Source organism: Lithobates pipiens, unplaced genomic scaffold, assembly GCF_037356315.1.
Source record: "Lithobates pipiens isolate NorthernLeopardFrog02 unplaced genomic scaffold, aLitPip1_a1.2 Scaffold_18, whole genome shotgun sequence".
Lineage (NCBI taxonomy): Eukaryota > Metazoa > Chordata > Amphibia > Anura > Ranidae > Lithobates > Lithobates pipiens.
Window position 1 is genome coordinate 559,296,295 of NW_027507758.1, and position 26,862 is coordinate 559,323,156.

At 43.0% G+C, this 26,862-nt stretch overlaps 1 protein-coding gene across 1 annotated transcript in view; it reads right to left on the reverse strand.

Moving 5' to 3' along the window:
- The window catches only part of CDC5L (cell division cycle 5 like), an 85,364-nt gene that overhangs the window by 19,800 nt on the left and 38,702 nt on the right, over positions 1-26,862 (reverse strand). Inside the window, exons 9-14 of the mRNA XM_077488956.1 lie at positions 23,873-24,021; positions 19,305-19,467; positions 17,358-17,522; positions 14,785-14,865; positions 11,281-11,526; positions 8,658-8,855 (exon numbers count right to left, since the gene is read on the reverse strand). Coding sequence (XP_077345082.1) covers positions 8,658-8,855; positions 11,281-11,526; positions 14,785-14,865; positions 17,358-17,522; positions 19,305-19,467; positions 23,873-24,021 — 1,002 coding nt within the window. The remainder of the gene's footprint in view (positions 1-8,657; positions 8,856-11,280; positions 11,527-14,784; positions 14,866-17,357; positions 17,523-19,304; positions 19,468-23,872; positions 24,022-26,862) is intronic.

Below are 26,862 nucleotides of genomic sequence, written 5' to 3' on the forward strand. Positions count from 1 at the left end.
TCATTTACCCCTATGTTCTAAAAATTTGTAATCCCTTTTGTAAAAAGATTATATAATGTCTAGCGAGTCTTTTGTAACTTAATTGCCGAAAATAACCCAATTTACAGCTCCGCTGGGAGCTCACGTGATCAACTAGAGCGCTTTTTCCCAACTCCGAGCATTGCTGAGGGAAGGGCCGAGATCCCCTCTGGCATCAGCCCGCTCTGAGCACTGCCGTATGAGGGGCTGCTGACGTCAACCGGGAGGAGAGAAGATCTCCAGTGGGTCACGTGAGTGCCCAATAGGTAAAGTTGTAAAGTAGGTATTTTTGACAAAGTTACAAAAGGAGACAAACTTTACTAGGGCTTATTTTTGGGGTAGGGCATATATTGCAGCCCTCCCCGAAAACCGCACTAGGTCTTATTTTCAGGGAAACAGTGTAATATACCGTATTTATCCCCCCCCCCACGTTTATGAGGGAATTTTAAGGGGAAACAAAAAACAAAAAACTTACACTTAAATGTACATCAATGCAGCCTTATCAGTGTCCATCTGTAGCCTTGTCCTTCATTGCAGCCTTGCCCAGTGTCTATCTGCAGTCTGCCCAGTGTCTTTGCAGCCCTGTCCCATTTAAAATTGGCACCGGAGGAGAGTAGCTGAAATACACAAAGCCGAGTGTACTTCGGCTAGACTCGGCTCCTCTCAGTCCCACCCATCTACACTGATTACGAGAGGAAAGGAGTGAGCACCGCTGACATACACAAAGTGTATTCGGCTAGACTCGGCTCTGCTCACAGTCAGGGGCGGGACTGCGAGGTGAGCTGAGTCTAGCCGAAGTACACTCGGCTTTGTGTATCTCAGCTCCGCTTGCTCTTCTCTTCACAATCAGCGAAGTTCGGCGTATAACACGCACCCATAACTTTCCCCTGATTTTAAGGGGAAAAGGGTGCGTGTTATACGCTGATAAATACGACTATATATGGCTATATCTAAAATATATACATCTTTATTATTCTGTGGAAATAATATGGTATGGGTGGATCTCTGCCAGTCACATGCTGCATCACGCCTTTCCAGCCTGTGTCTTGGAATAAGATGGGAGGTGCAGCCATAATTATAAAGTGGTAGTAAAGTTACAATGTTGATTTGTTGCCTACAGATAAGCCTATAATAAAGTTTACCTATAGGTAAAGCAAATATTTCCTAAACATGTACCATTTAGGAGATGGTGCATGTGCACATGACTCCCTTGCACATGTGCAGGAGTGACGTAATTGCAGTTTGACCATTCATACAGTCAAAGCCCACGAGAAGATGGAAACACCAGGACCAGTGACCGCGTGGCACTGGGAGGGCTTGGTTTTCAAGCAAGTCTGTCATAACGAGGTAGTAAGCAATGAATAAATGGCGCATTATGACAAACCACCCGGGCCCCAATTTTTATTTCTTTGGGTACAGTTTACTACCGCTTTAATCTACATGGAATATCCTGCCCCTGTTTCACTGGTTAGTGGGCATGGTTTAGGGAAGAAAGGAGGGAGTGAGTGGGCTGTCATTTACCACTGTGTATACGCCTACATGTGTCAAGTGGGCTGCTCGGATGTGATGGAGAGAAAATGCTCACCATAGAAACTCAGTGAAAACTGAGCATGTGCAGAGTTGCACTACTGCTGCAAAATACCTAGCTGAATTGGGGACATGAACAGAAGATGGAAATGGAGAGCAGCAGGATCAACCAGGTTTTTTGCAGAATACAGAAAGCAAATCTCATAGTGACTGAGTGTGTATGAACAGCAAGTAATACACCATTTTATTGATAGTTTTTTTATGATATGGGTCCAGTGACAGCAAGTTACTGAAAGGTCGAATTTAAAGTGAATGTTCAGGCAAAACCTAACACACACTAAACCTGCTCCCTGCCACATTCTAAACCTAATCTAACCCTGTAAAGCAAAAATCGCTATACTTAGCCGTTCTGCAGCCAATCTGGTCCAGTCCCAGCATGAGCTTCAGCGAGGAGGTGGGTGCATGAGATGCAGCCGACAATGGAAGCCCCATAGTGAGTCTATGGGTGATGTCACTTCACAGGCATTTCACAGCCATTGTCGGTCCTCTCATGCTCACAGTTTCCACCACTGGAGACCGGATGGGCTGCAGAACAGGCAAGTATAGCGATTTTTGCTTTATAGGGTTAGGTATGATGAAGTCCCTGTTCACATCTCTGATTTGTTGTGCTCTGCCCATCACACAATAGGAATATCATTGTTGTCTTCGTGGGACATTCACATCTATGCAACTGTGCAGCTTGGAAAGATGTGCAGGTGCTTCATTTGGTGCTCTTTTGGCCCCATAGTCTTCAATAGGAGAACATGAAGAAGCCATGAAGAAAAACAAATGAAAATGCGCACACACACACACACAGGTATGACCCTAACCTTACATATTAGTGTCTATCTTTTGAAGAATTCAGGAATGTGAAGTCATAGTTTGGTCTTTGACAGAGCGGCTGAACAGCCATGAAGTTTCTAAAAGAGACAAGAGCCTAACATGCGACTCACCTTGCCAGCAACCATGCCAGACTGAAATGTCAGTTTTGGGTGGAGTTGGGGTTTTAAAGACTGCTAAATCCCAGGACACGCGCACCCACAATTTCAGCATTACTAAAGGAACAATCTTTAGCAGTTCACAGCCTGCACACAAGAGAAAATCTCTGCAGCATAACAGCTGATTGGTCTCGACATTCCTGCAAGAGCACATGACTGCACTGTGCACATCAGTGAGGGGGTGCCAGCTACGATGCTTCATGCAGCCAGATTAATAATTGTGCACAGTGCCAGCGACATCAGTTTCCAGCTAGAAAAGTCAGTCAATCAATATGATCCAGTGTCGGGGTGATTAATAATACGGGCTCATGCCCAGAGTGCAGTGATGAGAACCAGAGCAGGCAATTCTCAGCCAGTTTATTCAGAAGGACCCTGCCATGTTATTTGCCCGTAACAAGCAAAGTATTACCAGCAGCTGCTTAACCATCATGTACAGGATGCACTCGTATACATGATTTAAAGAGGAATCCGGGCAAAGACAGTTGTCAGAAAACATCAGCTGTCTTTAATGGTTATGTGACCTCCCTTACTGCAAAACACTCAGCTCTGACCCTTACCTAGACTGTTCGCTGTCAAAACACCCCCCAACCTTTTCCCAATGTAAATACTAGAAAGGTACGAATAAGATGCATTGCAGGTATGATTTTGTATCATTTAGCCCTCCCTGGGATTTGATCCTCCAGTGCAGGCGCTCTCAGTTATACTCCATGACAGTCCATGTAATAACACACACAAAAGGACAATCAAAAAATGTTTTCAAGTCAGCAAACTACTCCAGCAACCCCCTACCATCCACCCAAGATAACCTGAGGGCACCCCTCTCTCAGTATACATCCAACATCCCCATAGGCAACACTTGCTTAGCAGGCATTTTACAATGGGAATCTGTATTCTTAGCTCTACTGTGTAAAGCATATCTGGATAACCAGATGTGTAGCTGTACAAACTCCAGAAAGTAATATCCTCTCTATAGTTCCTGATCAGAAGGAAAATAGCCTTTTAGTGCTGCAGCAAAATAATGCTGATTAATGATAATGTAATGTATAAATGGTGATTCGTCTTCAACTGTGTCTCCAAACTTGGGAAGCAAAAAGCCAACCAGCAGCCAAGTCTAAGTATGATACAAGTTTGAAATGACACTACTGCCATCTGCTGGTAAAAGATATGAATGTGTGCATAGTAGCAGACATCTCACTCTTATGCCGCGTACACACGACCGCACTGACAGCAAAGGTCTGACGGAATGAGTCCGTCGGACAATTCGATCTTGTGTGAGCTCCATCGGACCTTTGCTTGCCAAAAATCCGGCGGACTTTAGAAATAGAACATGTATTCAATTTTTCCGCCGGACCGAGAAATCCGTTCGTGTGTATGCTAGTCCGACGGACAAAAACTGACGCTAGGGCAGCTATTGGCTACTGGCTATGAACTTCCTTATTCTAATCCAGTCGTACGTCATCACGTTCGAATCCGTCGGACTTTGGTGTGATTGTGTGTGGCCAAGTCTGTTCATTAGGAAAGTTTGTCGGAACTCCACTCAGTCGGAAAGACCGCTGGACCTAGTCCCTCGAAAGTCCGGTCGTGTGTACGCGGCATAAGACTAGATTCTGAATTCAAATTCAGAATACTTTATTACTCCCAAAAGGCTTTTTAGCATTTTGCATCATTTTAAAAAAAACATTTTTTGATGTGCCACATAGTAACACTTTATTTATGTCACTTCTGAACCTACAACAGTAAAACCAGCCTGTAAATGCAGAAAAACATGCTCGTTATACTCCCTGTGAAACCTAAGGGGTTAAACACCTGCATTGTGTAAAAAGGCTGTTTGATCTGGTCTTCTCTGATCCTCCCCTTCCATAGTCCCCAATCTATCTGCTGATACAACAGAGCACTCTGCAGATGCTCAGTTTGGTTTTGCTAGAGGGTTTGTTTTGTTATTTTCTTGGAAGGGTGCATATGATCAGCAAAAGGACAATCAGATCTGTCCAGACAGAGGGTAAGGGGTCCTTAGTTATGATGATCATAAATAAGACAGTAGAAGGAAAACTCCTTGTACAAGCTTTAACCAGACACTGATAGAAGACTATATACTGCTGATGAGAAAATGTATTTAGCAGTTACATTTACTAAAATAATTGCAGTAGTGTGTTCTGTGGGAGACCAGATACAGTGAATGCAGTGTCCTGGGTTGAGTATCACTAACTGCACCACACATCACATCAGCATTATAGTGTTAAAGGGGCACATAGAAAACTTGTGCACCAGAATGCACAGAGTACGGAACACTAGTCTTACAAAATTCTCTTTAACGGCTTCAGAATTTAATATGTTAAAGATATAAAAAAAAAAATTTGTGTTTTTAAGACATATCACTAGCATCCAAGCTCTTCTACTGCCAGCAATTACCAGTTGTCAAAATGACAGTCGATGACGGGCTTTAACCAATTCAGCTCTGGAAGATTTTCCCCCTTAACGACTAGGCCATTTTTTGCGATACGGCACTGCGTTGCTTTAACTGACAATTCAATTGTGCGGTTGTGCGACCGTTGTACCCAAACAAAATGTCCCCCCCCCACAAATAGAGCTTTATTTTGGTGGTATTTGATCATCTCTGCAGTGTTATTTTTTGCGAACAAAAAGAACCAACATTTTGGAAAAAAAAAAAAAAAAAAAAAAAAAAAAAAAGATATTTTATACTTTTTGCTACAATATCCCCCCCCCCCCGCTAGTTTAGGCCTATACACACACACACACATACTTTTTTTTTTTTTTTTTTTTTACAGCTATGGTGATTTGCGGGAACAAGCCAATTTGCCACAGTATCATGATGGCGGCTGGTTGGCTAGTGGTTAATTTACACAGCTGTAGTAGCTGTCTAAATGTACAGGGAAAAAGTATTCACACCCCTTGAAATTTTCCACATTTTGTCATGTCACAACCAAAAATGTAAATGTATTTTATTGGAATTTTATGTGATAGACCAACAAAGTAGCACATAAATTATGAAGTGGAAAGAAAATTATAATGTATCATCAATAACAATTCCCCAAACAAAAAAAATGAATACCCTATTAAAGTGGTTGTAAACCCTTACAACACACTGACCTACAGGTAAGCCTAGATTAAGGCTTACCTGTAGGTCCAAGAAATATCTCCTAAACCTACACAGTTTAAGAGATATTTGCCGAAAGACAGGCACCACTGTCTACGGTGCATGCGCCATAGACAGCAACGCGCAGACGCACTGAGCGCGCCGCGGTCAACGGTGATATGCCGCGAGTGGCGGCTCCCGTGTGCATACGCGGGAGTGACGTCATCGCGGCTTCGCCGAATGACAGCAGCGGAGCGGCAAGACCCACCGAGAAGATGGATGCGGCGGACTACAGGGGACAGCGGTGACATTGCTGGCTCCTGTGTCAGGTAAGTGACACATAATGGACTACTATGCGATGCATAGTAGTCCGTTACGCTTTACCTTTGCAGGGAATGAAAGAGGAAGTAAACCCATCAGGGTTTACTTCCTCTTTAAAGATACCTGCTGTTACAATATATATCCCTAATCATATACCCAAGTGTGTACAATCATGTGATCACTGAGCCAACAAAGAATGCTAGGATGGATGTGCCCTCAAGCTCAGTGTGGTTAATTTGAAATAAAGCAGAGGGACTGGCAGGAACACCGGGGATTTCAAAGAAAGCGGTACAAAGAGTACCGGATACTTTTTAAAACACAAGTACATGATACAACAGACATGAGGGGTATGAAATGTGGGGGTAACATTGGGGTATACATCTTCACAGGAGAGCGAAAAAAAAAAAAAAGGTCAAAATGCACCCCATGACATACTCTCAAGAATGAGATTTGCAGGCCTCACACTACAGGGGGAGGGGGAGGGATTTCCATGTATGGTGGTACACATTCCTCAATATCAGGGAAAATAAATTCCAAGGATTCACAAGATCAGGTCCACTTCTTTCTGAGCTGTGTGACTTCTCACTTCTTGATGGCTGATGTATGTTAAAGTCCTGGCATTGTTCAGCTGCACCCTGACAGAGAGACTCCAAAAAAGAAAGACAAACCAGGGTAGGAGAGCCAGCCGTATCACTACAGCTTCCAGGCTGTTGACCAACAACTTCAGCACCTTCCCAGACTGACTGGGGAGCATCAGTTGTCAACCTTCCCATTTATCGTCAGGAAGTATTTGCACACCATCCAGTACCTGCATGGATATCCACTATTCTAGAGCTGACCAGGTCTTTAGTCGGATGCATCGGCAGACCCTGGGAGGACATTTCTACAGAGGATTCCCAATCATTGACAGCTTCCTCATCTTAAGGCCGGGTTCACACCGCTGCGGGTGAGAGATCCGGATGTGATTCGCACCGCACTGCAGTGCAAATCACATCCGATCTCCGTAGCGATGTAAGTTCAGCCATACAGATAGTATGGCTGAATTCGCATCGCTCCTGCAGCAAACTCGCACGGGACCCTTTTTTTGGTCCGCAACAGAATCGGATCGCATGGGTGTTCACACCATGCGATCCGATTCCTGTGCGAGTCGGCACATCGCACTGCGATATGCGGACGGATCTGGGGGTGTCATTAACATATCATTGACACTCCCAGCCGTTCGCATAAGGCAGTGTGAACTGCCGGCAGGAGTAATGCGATGCGGGAAAACGCTGCGGATTCGCGGCGTTCCCGCATCGCAGTAGTGTGAACCCGGCCTTAAGGAGGTTCCTCCAATCCTGAAAAAAGTGAGGAGGGAAAGGAAAGGAGAGTACCCAGTTGTGTCCCAGGCATTCCAAGCCAGTAAGAACCACAAGGAGCTTATCTTGCAGACCGGAAAGTGCTGCAAAACAAAATTCCTTTCTTGATACAAAGGAAGCGGATTGTGCATGTTAAAACAGTGAAAATACCACATAAGGGCAGGAATTCCAAACAGATCTGACCAATTGGGGAGGCACTTCAGGGCGATTTGTGTTCCCCTACTTGGTAAAGGAAACTATGAGCCCATCCCATCAAACCCTCCACCTGCCTGCGTGAGAAGATGGCTTGATAAGGATCTGTAGGCCTCACATCCCAAAGGGAGCAGCCACCCAGCTGAGTTTGCTGTAGACACAAGTCACAAAAGCTCAGTAGCAGTAAACCCCTGTGAACATGCGTACCGGATAATTCTTGTGCGGTTTGCATAGACAAAATTGGTAAAATTCCGCCTAGCAAGGTCATCTTTTGTACTGCACCCTGAAGTGTTGGGGGTTTTGGGCAGGGCTGAGCCGCACTGTGTGTCAATGGACATGACTCAGGATCAAGTCTGCATGTGTGCCACCATGGGTAGCAACATCCTATAGTGGCACATGGAGAAGAGAATGAGCCAAGAGCACTGTCTGGGACCCCAGAAGAGGAGGATTGGGGCTTCTCTGTGCAAAACCATTGCACAGATCAGATATGACGTTATTTAATAGAAAAAAAAAGAAATTACAATTTCATTTATGCTGGATATTACACACATTACAACTCAACACTTTACAGCTACCTCCATTCCAGATACTTTAGTTAAAAGAACACTAATACCATGCTACACTGATACCATGCTATCTGTAAATGGACAAAAGGAGAAGGAGGAGAGAGCGAACAAATGGTTCTTTACTATACTGTAACAGCAAATGTCGCACAGCCAGAAGAGTAGAAATGCATGTAGTATCCAGCATAAACAAAACTGTCTTTTTTTTTTTTTTTTTTTACAGACAGCAGCAGCTGTCTACAGTAGACATAGGATACTAATCATTAAAAGGTAACTTATTTCAATTCAATTTCCCCCCAAAAAATGTTTCCCCCCTAGTGTTCCACTTTAACAAGCGGATGACCACAACCAGTTGCTAACTCTTGGAATCAGAGGAAATAAGGCAACATTTCCATGTAGAACACATTGAAAGTCAAATCATCTGCTGCTCAGCGTTTGTGTTTGAATGGTCATTAGAGAAAAATGTACCATATAAGAGACACATAGCACACATACTATATACACATAAACCAAAGAAAAAGGGATCCAGCAGGAGACGTGCACTCACCTCTAGCCTTTTCTCCAGAGAGTCTACCCTGTCCTTCTTGCTTGCCAGGTTTGCTCGGGTGTAACGCCCTTGTCCAGGCAGAAACAACACCTGGCTGTAACATTCCTCCCACACCTGATTGAAGGCGTCCAGAGAGAGGTCTCCGTGCCCCATACCTTGTTTGACCACCTCCATCTCTTGCTTCAGTAGATCCTCTGCCTGAATACAAAAAGAAGCAACAAGGGTCAAGAAGATATACACCCCCCCCCCCCCCATGACTTCCTGTCCAACTGCAGGGGAATGTACACCAGTGGTGGATACAGTTTATTCCCTAAGGCTGTATTGGTTTTGGTAAAGGGTACAGAGTGACTGTCTCAAAACTGTTTGACAAAATATCTAAACAGTAAGTTCAGTACCTGGGGACCCTCGGGGAACCCACAATCCTGGACCTGTAATAGTATCCCGCCAGTAAAACTTTATGGCCTTAATAGCAAAAGTACTGGATCCCGGGATCCAGCTCTCTAAAAAAAAAAACCTCGTTTCTTCAGACACGATGGCCCGGGGACCATTCAAATCAGCCTAAAAGACACTTTGAATGGATCTGGCTGCATAGCTAGCCCCAACAACGATTGCTCCAGCGGAGCTCAGCACAGCTTCACTTGTGACCAACACCTTAGACACTGGCGAAAAACCAACAATGCACTAGCTTATAGGAACCTATTTAGAAAATAAAAAACGAACCTTTACAACCCCTTTAACATCTAGGTTGCTCAAGGGGTTAAATGTGTGCCTGACTATGTACACTGCTTTTACTAAGACCTCAGTTTCTCATTCCTGCTTTGCAAGGATGAGAAATTGACAGATGGATCCCCCTGTACAGAGCTCTGTGTTGTTTACCAACACAGAGCTCTGGGCTGTGATCGTACACAGCCGATCAGGAAGTCCCAGCCATGAATCATTGGCTGGGATTTGTTGACAGGCTCCGCTGTGTACAATTAGAGCGGGTGCCAAAGTGGTGACTAATTTACAAACAATTTTCAACATTACACAATGGGGAAGATTTACTTAACCGGTTCCCGAACGGGGCACGCCGAAGTACGTCGGCAGAATGGCACGGGCAGGCATATTGGCGTACAGGTACGTACAATCTTTAATGCCGCCCTGCTTGCGTGCCGGTCGGGACCCCGCGAGTCCGGTCGTGGGTCCCGCGGGCTCTATCGCCGCGGGCATACCCGCAATCGTCTCACGGGGCGGCTGAATGGAGTAATGCCGTTGTGAACAGCATTTCCCCATTCTGCCTAGCAACCATGTGATTGGAGCAGAGATCAGTGTTCACTAAATGAAAGCTCAGCCCCCAAAGTTAGTAACACACCCCTAGGAACACTTAACCCCTACGCTGCCACCCACTGGTTAACCCCTTCACTCCCAGTGTCATTTTACACAGAAATCACTACATTTATATAGCAGTGATTGCTGTATAAATGACAATGGTCCCAAAAATGTGTCAAAAATGTCCGATGTGTCCGCCATATTGTTGCAGTCACAATAAAAATCGCTGATCGCCGCCATTACTAGTAAAAAAAAAAAAATATTAATAAAAATGCCATAAAACTATCCTCTATTTGTAAACGCTATAACTTTTGCACAAACCAATCAATAATTGCTTACTACATAAAAATATGTAGAAGAATACGTATCGGCCTAAACTGAGGGAAAAAAAATAGTTTTTTTATATATTTTGGGGGATATTTATAACAAAAAGTAAAAAATAATGCTTTTTTTCAAAATTGTCGCTCCATTTTTGTTTATATCGCAAAAAATAAAAACCGCAGAGATGATCAAATACCACCAAAAGAAAGCTCTATTTGTGGGAAAAAAAGAACGTCAATTTTGTTTGGGAGCCATGTCGCATGACCGTACAATTGTCAGTTAAAGCGACGCAGTGCCGAATCGCAAAAAGTGGTCTGGTCTTTGACCAGCAAAATGGTCCGGGGCTGAAGTGGTTAAACTGGAGCACTCAATCTAGTGCAGCTGTGCATGGTAGCCAATCAGCTTCTAACCTCAGCTTGTTCATGTAAGCTTTAATAAAACTTGAAAGTGGATTGGTTTCTATGTAGAGCGGCACCGGATTTTGCTCGCTGCAGTTTTAGTAAATCCCCCCCAAATGAGTCCAGACTAATTATTGTATATACCATGACCTGATGATATCGGACTAACAGGCAAATAACAATTTCCACAACACTGTACAACCTGTTCTATTCAATTCAAGAGGTACCAGAAGCCCTGAATTACTTTCTCTCCTTCTTCCGTGGCTGAAACCACAGCTCTAGGTTCCTACAACAGCTGGTCACATGACCAAATTACATTGGAAAATGTTATTGCTGCTGTCAGTTTAGATTGGCTGACTAGTGTTCTTCCAGTAGGAAATACTTGTGGAACCTCATAGAAAAAGCCCCAAATCCCAATTACAAAAAAAAAGCAAATATACGTGCCGATATCTCTGTACGCTAAAGTACAAACATTTAGCAGAGAGAGAGAGAAAGAGACACCCCCCTAAGAGGCTTCCCAGCACTGCATCACAAGATGTCGTAATTTTTAGGACTGGACTGTGAAGGAAAACTTTCAGCTGTATGTTTTTACTTACGTATTTTAGCTCTGCTTGAGACACCTTTTCATAGGTGTTCTGTTCCAAGTAGGCCACATGCTCGGCGTTGGTTGTAACAGAGCTTGGCATCTTCCCTTTCTTGCTTGTTGCATTGTCCCCAAACGGATGGTGGACAGAGTCATAGTGAAGCATTGTGATCATTTCCTTCTTGATTATCTCTTCGGCTTTCTGCAGATCTGTCAGCGGTGGCTCTACATTCCCAGGCCTCAGTATCGTTTCATTTACCTAGGATACAGGACACATACATTACAACTTCAGACTGGATGGAAATGCCCAACGTTCATCAGATAATGCCCAAGTGAAACCTCCCATTTACAATTGAAGAAAAGGAGTGAGGGGTTTCTGAGAACTCCATTTCATAGACTATTCAGCACACCCTAAAAACTCACCTCTGGGTCTTTAGCCAGAACATCTTCCCACCTCATCAGATGGTTATGTTGAACTCTTTCAACAAATATAAATCTGCACTAGGTCTCTCCGATTCCCCCTGTATTAAATTGTAATTGTACTGTCTGCCCTCACATTGTAAAGCGCTGTGCAAAATGTTGGGGCCATAAAAATCCATAATAATAACAATAAAAAACAAATGTATGTAGATCATCAAAATGACCGAATTCAGCAGTTTCCTTTGAAGGGCACTGTTGATAGTAAAGCATACAAAGACATTTCAGACAATGGTGCCCACATCCAACCTTGTGGCAAAGGTTGAGGGAAAGCCTTTTTTTTCTGCTTTAGCAAAACTGTGCCTTCGGGCACAAAGCCATCTCTATAAAGGTATGCGTTGATAAGCTTGGTGTGGAGGAACTCAGGTGATCTGCACAGAGCCCTGACCTCAACTATATTAAACAGGATACATTTAAACATTGACTACGAGCCAGGGTTTCTCATTCCAACATCATTACCTGAGGAAGTCACAAGGTTGTGTTGTACAGCGTGGAAGGAGCTGGGTGACGCTGATGCCGAAAGAATTCATCACGGATATTTTTATATCTTAAAAAGCAATTTTACTTTTTAACTGCAAGTGCAATACTTTTAATAAAACGTTGGTACTTCTAAGCTATGAGAGTCCATCTGAAGTCTGCTTGAGCATTTTAATAGTGGGAAAAGGCAGAGATTGGAGGTCCCTTAAAGGAACACAGACCAGGTAGCAAGCTAAAGATCTTTATGTGAGGAGGCACTGCAGCAAATTCATACCCCAAGGGGACACAGACAGACCTAATAAGAGTTATAGGTCCATGACGGGAGGTGAGTGCATTTGGAGAAAGGTGGTGGGACCCACTGCATGTTGATGATTGAAGTGATCACACAGCAAAATGTGGGAATAAAACAATATTTGTTCTGAGTCTTGTGGACTTTATATTGGGAGCACATATGTATATGGGATATACACTCACCGGCCACTTTATTAGGCAAATCTGTTCAATGGCTTGGTAACACAAATTGCTAATCATTCAATCACAAGGCAGCAAGTAATTAATTTAGGCATCTAGACATGGTGAAGACGACTTGCTGAAGTTCAAACCAAGCATCAGACTGGGGAAGAAATGGGAATTAAGCGACTTTGAACGTGGCATGGTTGTTGTTACCAGACGGGCTGGTCTGAGTATTTCATAAACTGCAAATCTACTGGTATTTTCCCGCACAACCTTTTTTGGTGGTCTTGCCCAAAGATTAGAGCATTTTGGGAAGAAATAGCCCCATGGATCACATTTACTAAAACAGGTTGCATGCCCTACTCTAGCAGAATGGAAAAGGAAGTGGATAAGGGAGGGGAGGCAGAAAGGTGGGCTTATGAGACTAGAAACCAACAGGAGAAATTTGAAAACACATGGGGAGGTTGGGAAAATGTTGCCTGAGATATAGGAGGAGATAAAATGGACTAGAAAGTAAATCATGGAAAGCCTAGATGCCATTTTTTAAGGGATACCTATGTATAGGATGATAAAGGTGGAAAGAAATAAATTTTTTTCACTACTGTGATGTTTTTTTTTTTTTTAGTTAAGTGTTGATGATAAAATGTTATGTTATATGTGGATTATGGGAGCAACCCCACTGTACAATATTTCTGTTCCCCCCCCCCTTTTTTTTATATTAAAAGGGGAGTTCCAGCCTTTTTATGTTTATTAAAAGTCAGCAGCTACAAAAAGCTGACCTTTAATAGACACTTACCTGTTCCACGGTCCAGCGATGCGGCCGAACAGGGTGTCGCTCCTCTCCCCCTCCTCTCCGCCGGCGCTTCCATTGTCACTTTACAACCACTTGAAAGGGAAAATACCCACAACAGTTGACAAGGCAGATCCGGACAATCAATGAAGCGAAGCTGCCCCATACACCCCAGGAATCCATTGGGGATTGTCACTACACAACAAGCCAAAAGAAACTTCCCTGCCAGCTGCAATAGTGTGATCTATTCTATACATCGAATCTGAGCAAGACGCATGAAGTAGTTGATACTCGGAAAAAAGTTCAAGCAGAAGTAGTGGGCCTCAGGCTCGGTTGGCACAGGGGCGACTTGTCCAGGCGACTTAGCCGCCTGACAAGTCGCGCTCCGTTCTGTACTATGGAACCGTTCTAATAGAAGCGACTCAAGTCGCTCCGACTTAGAAAAAAGGTTCCTGTACTATTTTTGGGGCGACTTCAGGCGACTTGCATTGACTTCTACACAGAAGTCGTTTTGCAAGTCGCCGCTGAAGTCGTGCGCAGGTCGCGTCTGAGTCGCGCTGCAAGTCGTGCCGCCCCTTGTGAACCAAGCCTAACAGTAAATTAATTTAAACATATTTAGGATAAACATACATATGTACTCAGACAAAAAGGTTAAAAAATAAATAAATAAAAAAAAGGGCAAACTCGGGCCACTGTTACTGTTAGAGTTCTATTTTGAACACAGGTTAGTTACATTTGACAAATTAGCTCCTCTCAGTTGTTCAACTGTTGATGACAGAAGGCTCATTGTTGGGCATAATTACATCGTGTGCAATGGCCAGCTTGCTTGAAAACCAAAAGCGATACTGACTGTAAGAGACACTATTACTTTGCCCATGCAGACATTTTATGGTCAAGAGGACCTTTCTTTGTTAAGCTTTCCATAATATATATATATATATATATATATATATATATATATATATATATAATATATATATATATATATATATATATATATATATATATATATATATATATATATATATATATATATGGAACCCTTAACAGATTTGCATGCGGCAGCTGATGGGCCCATCCCCGTCTATCAGCTGGTATTTCCGATATTGAAATTTTTGGAGAATCCATTAAGTAGAAGCACTAAAAACTAAATTTCTGCTAGAAGTCCTACAAGATTTAAAAGGTAGTGGTTAATTATAACTCTTCCTACTATCTATGGAAATGCATAATAGTCAATTTTTACTTAAATTTTTCCGATTCCTCCCATGATTAGAACTCAGTTTGGTGAATGCAATATAGACAAGTACTGGTCTTGCTCACCTCCGATGGCCTGGGTAAGTCCCTCTGTACTGCTCGGTGCCTTTGTTTTAACTCTCTGGCCCGCTGTGCATCTCTTATTGCCTAAGAAATCAAACAATCACATTATGCATAGGCTATATTTTTAGAAAATTATATTCTTTATTATATAACAAAATGGCATTGAAAAAAAAAAAAAAAAAAAAGGGATCAGCATACACAAATTCAGAGTTGAAACATCTCAACAAAGGAGGTATTAGGGGTGGGAGAAGTCTTGCTTGCCAGCATTTAATATTTTTCTCAACATAAAGGTGATAAACATCATTGACTATAAGGCTACATGTACACCCTGACTGCATTTACCGTTGCAGTGGGAAAACAAAACACTAGACCACAATTTTGCATTTTCCTGTGGCCGATGGTCAAAACATTCCTATCCTGAACGTGATTCTTCCACATTCAAGAGAGGGAGGTTGAAGCGCACCTAACTGCAGCAGCTCCTAAACTCTGCTAAAAGCCTATGTGTACATGGACACAGACTTTCGTGGAGTTGGAGTTTAGCAGCTTTGGCAAAAGAGCGCCAAAAGCTCCTAAACTCAAGTTTAGGATATGTAGCATGCATGAAGCCTTAGTACAGAGTATTGATACTATACTCCTGTTGACAAAAACAAAAAATTGGCTTACAAGCGATCCACATGTGTATACTGTACATGTACACAAATTTACGGCCTGCGTTCCCATGCGACTCCTGTGCGATTCAGTGTGCTGCGATTTTCAGCTTACTTATTTGAATGGACTGAAATAGCACAAAATGTAGTTCAAGCAATACGACGTTTCAAAAACGCACCACACCAAAATCACATGGATCTGGTGCAGGAAAAACACTCTGTTTGGGATCTTCATTTGCGGTGTCGGTAAGAAAATATTGACAACCGTAGCTGAAATCACCAGGCAATTTGAGTGCAGAGTGCAGAGTGGGAAACGTGCAAGGAACGCACCTGTTATAGTTTGAACTGACCCTTAAAGTGCTTAATCCACTTCTACAAAATCCTCCCATCCTCTCTGTAATATAATAAGTGACCCTGTGCCTGTGTAATGTAAAAAAAACTGCTGATCTGTACCTATATAAACTAGGTTCCCAGAACTCAGCTGGTGCGAGCAGACAGGAAGAGAAGGAGGGATGAGGACAGAGGAGACACAGGAGAGCAGTCTGCATATGACGGAGGCATGTACGCTGTCTCCGGTGTCAGGGCTCAGCATCATTGATATATCGGAGTCAGAATACAGGGGGAAGGGCATACCCAGGCAGGATCAGCCAGATATTATAGGAGGCCAAAGTACACAACACAACTCTGCTGTATACTGTGCTTTAAGGGAACAGGATCTTTTTTTTGTTTTTTTGTTTTTTTTGTTTTAACAAATGCTTTAAGTTTAATTAGTCTGCCTGCACAATGATGGGGCCAAGAGGGAAAGAGGATAAATGAGTAGCTCACACACCGGGGCTGTTTTTGAATATAGTGGGCTTAACTCATTGTAATATATTAGAAATATGGAAGAGCATGTAAAAATGTAAAATATAACACGATTTAAAGGCAATACTAAAAAGAACCAAAATACTTTCCCTTTATAGTGTATTTCCTACTTACAAGGTTTCCCCACACAGAGGAGAATAAATCTACAATGTAAACAAATAAAGGCCTATTGTTAAAGTGGAAGTAAACTCCCCTATCGTTTTCAGCCAAGGAAGCTGCCATCTTTGCCTCTGTTTAATCTTCAACTGCTATGGTGCAGCATATGTGATTCGTTATGACACCAGCCATTGGATGGTTTGATAGTTTGGCTGAGAGCACAGCCAATGTGCAGTTGGCATTCCCAGCATGCCTTTTTTTTTTTTTTTTTTTTTTTAACTGTTTAAATCAATGCGTTTACTTCCACTTTAAGGTAGGGGAAGGCTAAAGCCTCTGTTCAGCCTTTAATCAGTGCACATGTCACTGTTGAGAATTTTCCTCACTGATTAATCATTTTTAGCAGAACAGGAAACCTTAATTTCCTGTTCTGATGAAAATGATTTATCAGCGAGGAAACTTTTTCAACAGTGTCCCAAATGGCAATAAAACTAGACAAGGGTTTTTTTTGTTTTGTTTTAAAATGCTTTGGCTTGGTATATACCTAAAAGGCATGCAATCGCACCTATCCACACATAACACTAAGAAACTGCCTCACAATTAGCAGCAGGGTTACCAGCCTATCATATGCCCTTTGGCCTGTCTATCAGATAGGTGGTCAAAGCCAACTGAAGGAGCTTCCATGTAGTCTGACAATACTGCTGCTAACTGAAAGGCAATGGCTTAGTGCTGTCTCCCTGAAACAGAAGTTCTGTTGTTGGCAGGATCGCTGGGTAAGTAACTTTGCAGCAGATTCACATTTAAAAAATAAGTATAAAGGGAAACATGCCAAAACATAAAGAAAAACAGATGGCTTTACATATACCGACACTTTAAAATGAGCGCAATAAAATACTTTGAGAGAGGCATCGTCTTTTGGGCAACATAACACTTAATGCCTTTCCTCTAGGTTATACAGAGAATGATCCCCACCTGTTTGCGAGCCTCGATATCTGCTGCATCTTCTACAAACATCTCTTCAGTGTCACGCTCTTCCAGTTCTTTCTCAGCATTTTCTGGCAGGACAATCTCAAAGTCATTCTTTGGGGTTGGTAGAGACATTAAACCAAGGCGTAGGTGTTCTCGTGATTCTCTTTCCTATGTGTATATAATGAGATGCTTTATAGGTCTAGGTAACAAACAAACATTCGATTCACTCAACAGCAACACAGCTTAAAGCCAAGGCAATATAGAATTAGGACCTACACCAGTGTTTCTCTTCTCAGTTCTATAAACATATACACAATATACATCTTTAAAATAGCACCCCCCCCCCCCATGACACACTAGAATTATAACTGTATTGTTTTCCCAAACAATACCTTATTCTTCAGTACTTATCAAGATCAGATTTCTATTACTTTCTGCTAAAACTCTACATGGTTCTCAATTATTATTTTTTTTGGAAAGGGATTGCCTTCTTAAAAAAGGAAGAAGGATGGATGTAAAAGGAAAGCATTCTCTATTGTCAGATATTTACTCACTTAAAAAGTATTGAATATTGCTGCCATTATAAATGCCTTTGACCTATCCACATACTGGCTTAAGAGTTAGGTTGGGTTCACATCCATCTGCTGTTTGCAGTCCAGTTTGTTTGTTCACTGGTTCAGGTTTTGACCTGCAAAGGAAAAAGGCATAATGAGCTAGTATGCACCACATACTAGCTCATTATGAAATACTTACCTTAGAACGAGGCCCCAACATCTGGCCCGATCCACGCCGAGGGAGCGGACATGTCCCCTCGGCGTGTCTTCCGGCGCCGTGAGTGGCCGGAGCCGCGATATCGTCACTCCCACGCATGCGCGCGGGGTAATTACTTCTGGCAGGGTCCGGCGTCAGCCGGACTTTTAGCCGAGAATCCCTTGAGGGCATGCGCTGCTGCATTCAGCGGCGCATTGCAAGGGGAATATCTCCTAAACCTGTACGGTTTAGGAGATATTATTATAGGCTTATCTGTAGGTTAAACTTATAAAAATGACTATACAACCACTTTAAGGACCGAGCCTCCTTCTGAGATGTGTTTACAAGTTAAAAACATTTTTTTTTTGCTAGAAAATTGGAAACCCCAAACCTTAGATATTTTTTTTTCTAAACACCCTAGAGAATAAAATGGCGGTCTCTGCAATTTCTGTCACACCATATTTGCGCAGCGGTCTTACAAGCACACTTTTTTGGGGAAAAAAATGTTTTTTTAATCTAAAAAACAGTAAAGTTAGCCCAATTGTTTTTTTTTATATTATGACATTATCGTGCCGCCAGTCATGGCAGGATCGCACCCTTTCTTCAGTACGTCATCGGCGCAAGTGTATGTGGTAAATATCTCCTAAACTGTGCAGGTTTAGGAGATATTTCCAGTATCTTCAGGTAAGCCTTATTATAGGCTTTAACCTGTAGGTAAAAGTGGTGTAACTAGGTTTGCAACCACTTTAAAGAGGAAGTAAACCCTGAGGAGTTTACTTCCTCTTTCATTCCCTGCAAAGGCATGCATAATGGACTACTATGCATCGCATAGTAGTCCATTATGTGTCACTTACCTGACACAGGAGCCAGCGATGTCACCGCTGTCCCCTGTAGTCCGTCGCATCCATCTTCTCGGTGGGGTCTCGCAGCTTCGCCGCTGTCATTCGGCGAAGCCGCGATGACACGTCACTCCCGCGCATGCGCACGGGAGCCAACACGCGCGGCAGCTCCGTCGTTGAAAATGCCGTACTCAGTGCGCCTGCGCGCAGCTGTCTATGGTCCATATAGGTTTAGGAGATATTTCTTGGACCTACAAGTAAGCCTTACAACCACTTTAACTACAGCCTGGACAGAGACATTCTTAAGAATACACTGCAAACTGAAATAAGAGACATATAAAAGGTGCTTTTTTTTTTTTACCAGTTGCTTTATGTAAGCTGGGTCATTATAATCTACCGATCCGTCCTCTGGATTTATGTTCAGCTTGTCTCGCAGTGGTGTTCTACCTGGTGTTGCACCAATAACTGGCTTTGGAGTCATGCCACCACGAGGGGTTAAACCTTCAGTGCTCTGGGAGGGTGTTCTAGAAAACGAGAACACACGAAGATGGTTAATGCAGATTAAGAATCAAGACTGCGAAATTGTAATTATAAATTTTAACAAATAACCAGGAGTGAATTCTATTTAGGAGGTTGCCACCAAAAAGTAATACTTTTTGATTACAGGTGGAACCAAGTGGGATGAGTACGCTCCTGGTTTCTGATCAGCTTTGAATACCCCAATAATGTGATTTCATCCATCTGCCCATCTTTGTATTGTCCTAACTGCCCTAGTTACATTATCCATAAAATAAAAATAATACAATTTTAAATTGATGCAAGCCACAACTATGCCACCGTCTGACTGAACCATGACCAGATGAGTGGTCAGAAAGGGGGGGGGGTCTAGTGAAGTGATGAATGAGACCAACAACCTTGAACAGAGAGATTGCCCAGCACTCTGCACCAACCCAGAAGACTGGAGGCCACTGTGACAATCTTACAACATAAAGGGAAGAAAGACAGGCTTGCCCTCCAACAATTCCACACTGGAGAAAGTGAGTGGACATTTGAAGTTTTGCTATCAAAGGAAGCAAAAAGTTGCATTACCTGACTTTTGTTGTATGTCTTAATGGTCAATAGCGAAATCACATTAAGGAGATTTAAATAACTGCAGTCAGCATACAGATACCGTAGACTGGAATTCTACTTTAAAGCTGAACTCCAAGTAGAAATGTTATTAGAATATTTTATATATATATTTTTACAGCCATGGCCAAAAGTTTGGAGAATGACACAAATATTAATTTTCACAAAGTCTGCTGCCTCAGCATTTTAGATTTTTTTGTCAGATGTTACTATGGTATACTGAAGTATAATTCCAAGCATTTCTTAAGTGTCAAAGGCTTTTATTGACAATTACATTAGGGTTATGCAAAGAGTCAATATTTGCAGTGTTGACCCTTCTTTTTCAAGACATCTGCAATTTGCCCTGCCATGCTGTCAATCAACTTCTGGGCCACATCCTGACTGATGACAGGGGTTTTGTTCAACCCCCCCCCACGCCCTTCTTTCCCTTCCCATCCTTCTCCCTAGCCTCCTACTATAGGCCATTTTCACTTTCCCCCTCCTGTCCTTAGCATATTACTCCCTACCAACGTATTACCTGGTTGCGCCAATACGTCATAATATATTATTCCTTTACATTTTTATTTTGTTCTTTATATTTATTTTCAGTTTTATATTTATTCCGAATATATATATATATATATATATATATATATATATATATATATATATATATATATATATATATATATATATATAAATATATAAATTTCTCTCCGTATTCCCCCCCCCCCCCCATCAGCCTTTTCTTCCAGACCAATAGAACTTATTGATTCGGCCTCTCTCCATACATATACATCTTGACACACATATGCTTCTTGTTCTGGTTCATAATTACCCCTCTCCTTTGTAAATGTATTCCCCCGTTCCTTCTACCAATCAGAGTATTAGTCACCGCCCCCTGTGATTATTAGTTGCCTTCCCCCGTGTTCAGCATATCCCCTCCCTCACACACATGCCCATATATATTAGCATAATCTTCCTCCCTCTGTGTGTGACACTTGTATTCCCACACACAGGTACGTGCCAACCCGTTCATTCCCCCTACGCCAAGTCTTCCACTACTCAATTACGCATGCCCAGTCTCCATGGCTACCGTAACACATGTAGCCCAGCTTCCTTACATGGCCCGCCCCCTCCACTCCACCTCCTTATTTATTCTGTACCACAAGCAATATGGCCACCCATAGAGCCTGAGGAAGGAGCACGCATGCTCGGAAGCGGCGCTCATTCAAGCCCATTCCCGGAAGTCACGCTATCAACACACAGCGGAGCAGGACGAATACATTTATCGGCTACGTTCCAACCGTCCGGCAGTGCCATGGAATACACCACACCGCCGGCCATTGGCTAAAGGATGGATGCCGACACCTTTGTATATCAGCTCCCACGGTCTGTCCTTCCTAGGTATATACGGATGAACCTTGTAAAAATATTGATGTGCCTGTGCACCACCTTTGGAACTGCTGCATTTAGAGGACGCCGTCACTCTCTCTCTCTATCTTGTCATGGGTTTTGTTCACCCGCCTTTTGAAGATTGACTATGAGTTCTCAATGGTATGAAGGTCTGGGGAGTTCACTGGCCATGGACATAAAATTTCAATGGTTTGTTCCACAAGCCAATTAGTTATCACTTTTGCCTTATAGCAAGATGGCATTGTTCCTCAAACTGATCTTGGATGGTTGGGAGAAATTGCTCAGAGGATATTTTTGTACCATTCTTTATTCATGGCTGTGTTTTTAGGCAAAATTGTGAGTGATCCCAATTCCTTGGTTGAGAAGTAACTCCACACATGAATGGTCTCAGGATGCTTTACTGTTGGCATGACACAGGACTGATGATGGTGGCGCTCACCATTTCTTCTCTGGACAAGGTTTTTCCCTGGATGCCCCAGACAATTGTAAAAGTAATTTTCATCAGATAAAATTACATTACCCCAGTCCTCAGCAGTCCAATCCCTGTACCTTTTGCAGAATATCAGTCTGTCCCTGATGTTCTTCCTGGAGAGAAGTGGCTTCTTTGCTGCCCTTGACACCAGGCCATCCTCCAAAAGCCTTCTCCTCACTGTCCGTTCAGATGCATTCACACTTGCCTGATGCCATTCATGAGCAAGCTCTGCACTGCTGGTACCCCCATCCCGCAGCTGAATCAACTGTAGGAGACTGTCCTGGCGCTTGCTGGACTTTCTTGGGTGCCCTGAAGCCTTCTTCACAACAGTTGAACCTCTCTCCTTGAAGTTCTTGATGACCCAATAAATGGTAGATTTAGGTGCAATCTTAGTAGCAGCAATATCCTTGCCTCAGAATCCCGTTTTGTGCAAAGCAATGACGACTGCTCGTTTGCAGGTAACCATAGTTAACAGAGGAAGAACAATGGTTTCAAGCACCACCCTCCTTTTAAAGCATCCAGTCTTATTCTAACCTCAATCAACATTACAGAGCTATTGCCAGACTTGTCCTCGTCAACACTGACACCTGTGTTAACGAGAAAATCATTGACATGTCAGCTGGTCCTTTTGCGACAATGCTGTAAAGCAGTGGAAAGTTTATTTTGGCCGATTTTAATGGCAAAGTGAGACTTTACATATAACTGCAATTCATCTGATTACCCTTCATAACATTCTGGAGTATATGCAAATTCCCATCATAAAAACTGAGGCAGGCTTTGTGAAAATTTATATTTGTGTAATTCTCAAAACTTTTGGCCACAGCTGTGTATACACACACCGTCCCATACCTTTAAATAATTTCTGTGTGTTTTAATGTACAGTCCCCTTGTAAGTCATAAATCCAGCTTTCTTTATTCTGTGAGGCGCCCTCTCTGTTCCCCTCATAACCTGTTCATAAGACCAGTTGCCTTTGTGCTCTCTATCCCCCGGCCACTGATCTTGTACATTTCCCCCCTGTAGTTCTCAATAAAGTGATTGGTAAGGCGATTACTTCACCACTTGCTGCAAAGTGTTTCAAACTCCTGGTCTGACCCACCCACTGTACAGCATAGGCCAGGAATCTGATGCATCCCATACATGCCCACAGTCCTAACCATGCAGACTGTGGGTGGATCGGACCAGGAGCCTAAGACTATCTCACTGCTTCAAGATCTTGCTTTACTGAGAACTACAGTTTCAATGTGGAGCAATATGAGGACTGTGGGCATGTATGAGATGAATCAGACTCTGCTCGTCAACCCAATTATGCTGTACAGTGGGCAGATTAGACCAGGAGTCTGGGCCTCTCGGATCCGCCCACTGTAGTTAGATGGGCAAGCCAGGAGTCCGACTCATCCCATAAACTATCAGTCCCACACACACTGTCGCCCATTCAGACTCTAAATCCCAGGGCATGATGGGATTTGTAGTCTTAGTATGTGGTAACAAACACTAACAGGAAGTAATGTCGCCAGCTCAGAGATCCCTTCTCCTGGAACCCAAGGATAGAGAAAATTCTGTGTAAAGAGATCACGTCACAGATTTTTAAAAACTGAATTTTGTACACAGCATGCACTTTTAATCCAAATCAAATTAGCAGTTTTGCCCAACTACACAGGGCTAATGCAAAAATGTTATCACCATCCTGGAGTTCTTCTTTAAGCAATCAAAAAGCATGATAAGTTTGATTTGCGTCTATAATTGTACATTTTGAGCAGTAATCTACACACAGCATAAATGAGTCATCCGGATATTAAATGTGTATACCCTTAAAACTTCAGCAGCCTTGTAAATGCCTTGCTACCATGACTACCACTGGGATGAGCTGCTGGATCAGCGAGAAAAGCAGCCACACACTTTAGCCGATTGCAAATAAGCAGAGTGTTATTCTCACCTGAATGGTGTGGACAGCACAGTGTTTGGGGTCTGCACCACTTGTCGCTGCGGAGTTACCCCTGTGAAATCACTTTCATGGAGGGGCGTGTTAAGCCCACCTTTTAAAGGGGTATCAACATTTGTAAGTGCCATCAAGTTCTGTGCTTCCTGCAAAATACATAAAAATCACATCATGTTCATCAAATCTTCAGTTATGTTTGATGCTCACGGCAGAACATTTAGATTTGTTAGCGCAGAAGAAAAATGCACATGTGGGCCTGCTGGGTAATTATAGGTTATGGTACTGCATTACAGGGACTCTGTGAATATTGTTATGAATGACTAACATTTTATAATATATTCAGCCTTGTATACGGAATGTGCAGGTTGCGTCACTGCAGTGGAGAGCACAGAAGCACGTACTGGTACAGTGACAGCGAGTGCCTGTGGATGCATCGGTGCTGTGGCAATGAGCACAGAGGTAGACTGATGCAGTGGCAAGTGAAGGGCATGAAGGTGGGAGAATTGGTATGAGGAGGTTGGTGTGCACGTGTGGGGTAACACGTAGAGCGGGGATCAGCTGAACTTGAGACAGCATGGGGGGGTCAGGTGAAGGTTCTTGGGCACTGTGGGGAATGCAAGCACAGTGGTGATGGGGTAGAGATGTTGAGGCTGTGGCGGTGAGGGAGTGGTTACAGGAGCTGTCAATTGTAAATTCAGAAGAGGCAGGGGAAGTTGGTGGTGTGAGCTGCCAGGCTTGAGATAACAATGCCTGTGTAAGCCGCAGCAAAAGTGAGCCAACATGGCCAAAAATAGTCCCACTGCAAAACACTGACCCTCTACAGGGACCACAGTGTATCTGCCCCCTGACTGTTGTGGATGGCACATTTGAAAGTTAACGCTACTGTGAACACGTAGTAGATAATGTTAACTTAAGATTGTAAGCTCCTTGAGGGTAGGAACTGGTGTGAATGTATATGTAAAGCGCTGTGTAAATTCACAGCGCTATACAAGTACCTGAAAAAAACAAAAAAACCCTTTTTCGGTGTGTCCTGGCAGCCCTTTAGACGGCTTTCACACCAAGCCGCCCATAGCGTCGGAGGTAAAACGCTGCTATTTTTAGCGGCGTTTTACCGTCGGATTTGCAGCGCATTTCGGCCGCTAGCGGGGTGCTTTTACCCCTCACTAAAACTGCCCGCAATAGTGGCATTTTTCCGGCGGTATTGCAGCGCTGCCCCATGGATTTCAATGGGGAGCAGCGGTGGAGGAACGGTAAACACACCGCTCCAAAGAAGCTGCTAGCAGTACTTTTCCTGACATCCTGCCAGCGCACCACTCCAGTGTGAAAGCCATCGGAGACAATGGTGAAGCAGTTTAAGGGCGGATTGCAGGCGCTATTTCTAATGCTATAGCGCCTGCAAAGCGCCCTCGGTGTGAAAGGGGTCTTAAGGAGTTTGACATATTGGGAGGAGGGGGATTGTGACTATATGACTGCTGTGATTGGAGGTTTTCCAATCATGTGACTGCCAATCGTAAGCTTTTCGTCACTGTGCGATATATGTTTATGTCTGAAAAATGTAATTTATAACAATACTTGAGGAATTGGAAGAAACAAAGTGCAACATTACCTGGTGTCCGTGTCAAATAACTGTCAAGAGCTTTGCCTTTCAGAACACCCAAGATTCAGCCATAACAGCAGCAGTTACAGTTAGGTCCATATATGTTTGGACACCAAACAATTCAAGCTACAGTTATATAATGGATATGGGTTGAACATGCACAATGCGGTTTAATTTGAGAGTATGTAGATCTGAATCGGAGGAAGGGTTTAGGAATTACAGCTCTTAAGAATAGCCATATCCCCTTTTTTAAGAGCCCAAAAGTAATTGGACAATTGAATCAAAAGCCGTTTCATGGCCAGGTGTGGGCTACTTTATTATTTCTTCATCAATAAGGCAGGTAAAAGGTCTGGAGTTGATTCTAAGTGTGGTATTTGCATGTGGAATCTATTGCTGTGAACCTACACCGTGTTCAAAGGAGCTGTCCACGTAAGTGAAACAGGCCATTGTAAGGCTTCAAAAACGAAACAAATCCATCAGAGAGATAGCATTAGGAGTGGCCAAATCAACAGTTTGGTACATTCTGAGGAAAGAACGCACTGGGGCGAGTTCAGCAACATAAAAAGGCCTGGACATCCACAGAAGACAACAGTGGACGATCGTGGGATCCTCTCTATAGTAAATAAAAACCCATTCACAACTTCCAGACAAGTGAAAGACACTCTCCAGGAGGTGAGTGTATCATTGTTAAAGTCTACAATCAAGAGAAGACATCACAAGAGCAAATACAGAGGGTTCACCACAAGATGCAAACCATTCATAAGCCTGAAGAATAGAAAAGCCAGATTAGACTTTGCCAAAAACATCTAAAAAAGCCAGACCAGTTCTGGAAAAGCATTCTTTGGATGGATGAAGCTAAGATTAATCTGTACCAGAATGACGGGACAAAAACAGTGTGGAGAAAACTTGGAACAGCTCATGATCCAATGCACACATCATCTGTAAAACATGGTGGAGACAGTGTGATGGCATGGGCATGCATGGCTTCCAGTGGCATTGGGTCATTGGTGTGTATTGATGATGTGAAAGAAGACAGAAGCAGCTGGATGAATTCTGTGTTTAGAGATATACTGTCAGCCCAGATTTGGCCAAATGCAATAAAAGGCGCTTCACAGTACAGATGGACAATGATCCAAAACACTGCAAAAGCAACCCATGAGCTTTTGAAGGAAAAGAAGTGGAATATTCTGCAATTGCCGAGTCAATCACTTGAGCTCAACACAACTGAGCATGCATTTCACTTGCTGAAAGAAAAACTAAAAAGGGAGAAAGACCCACAAACAGAACACAGCTGCAGTTAGTGCCTGACAAAGAATCAGAAAAAGAGGAAACAGTCTTTGGTAATGTCCGTGGGTTCCAGACTTCAGGCAGTTATTACCAGTAAAGTATT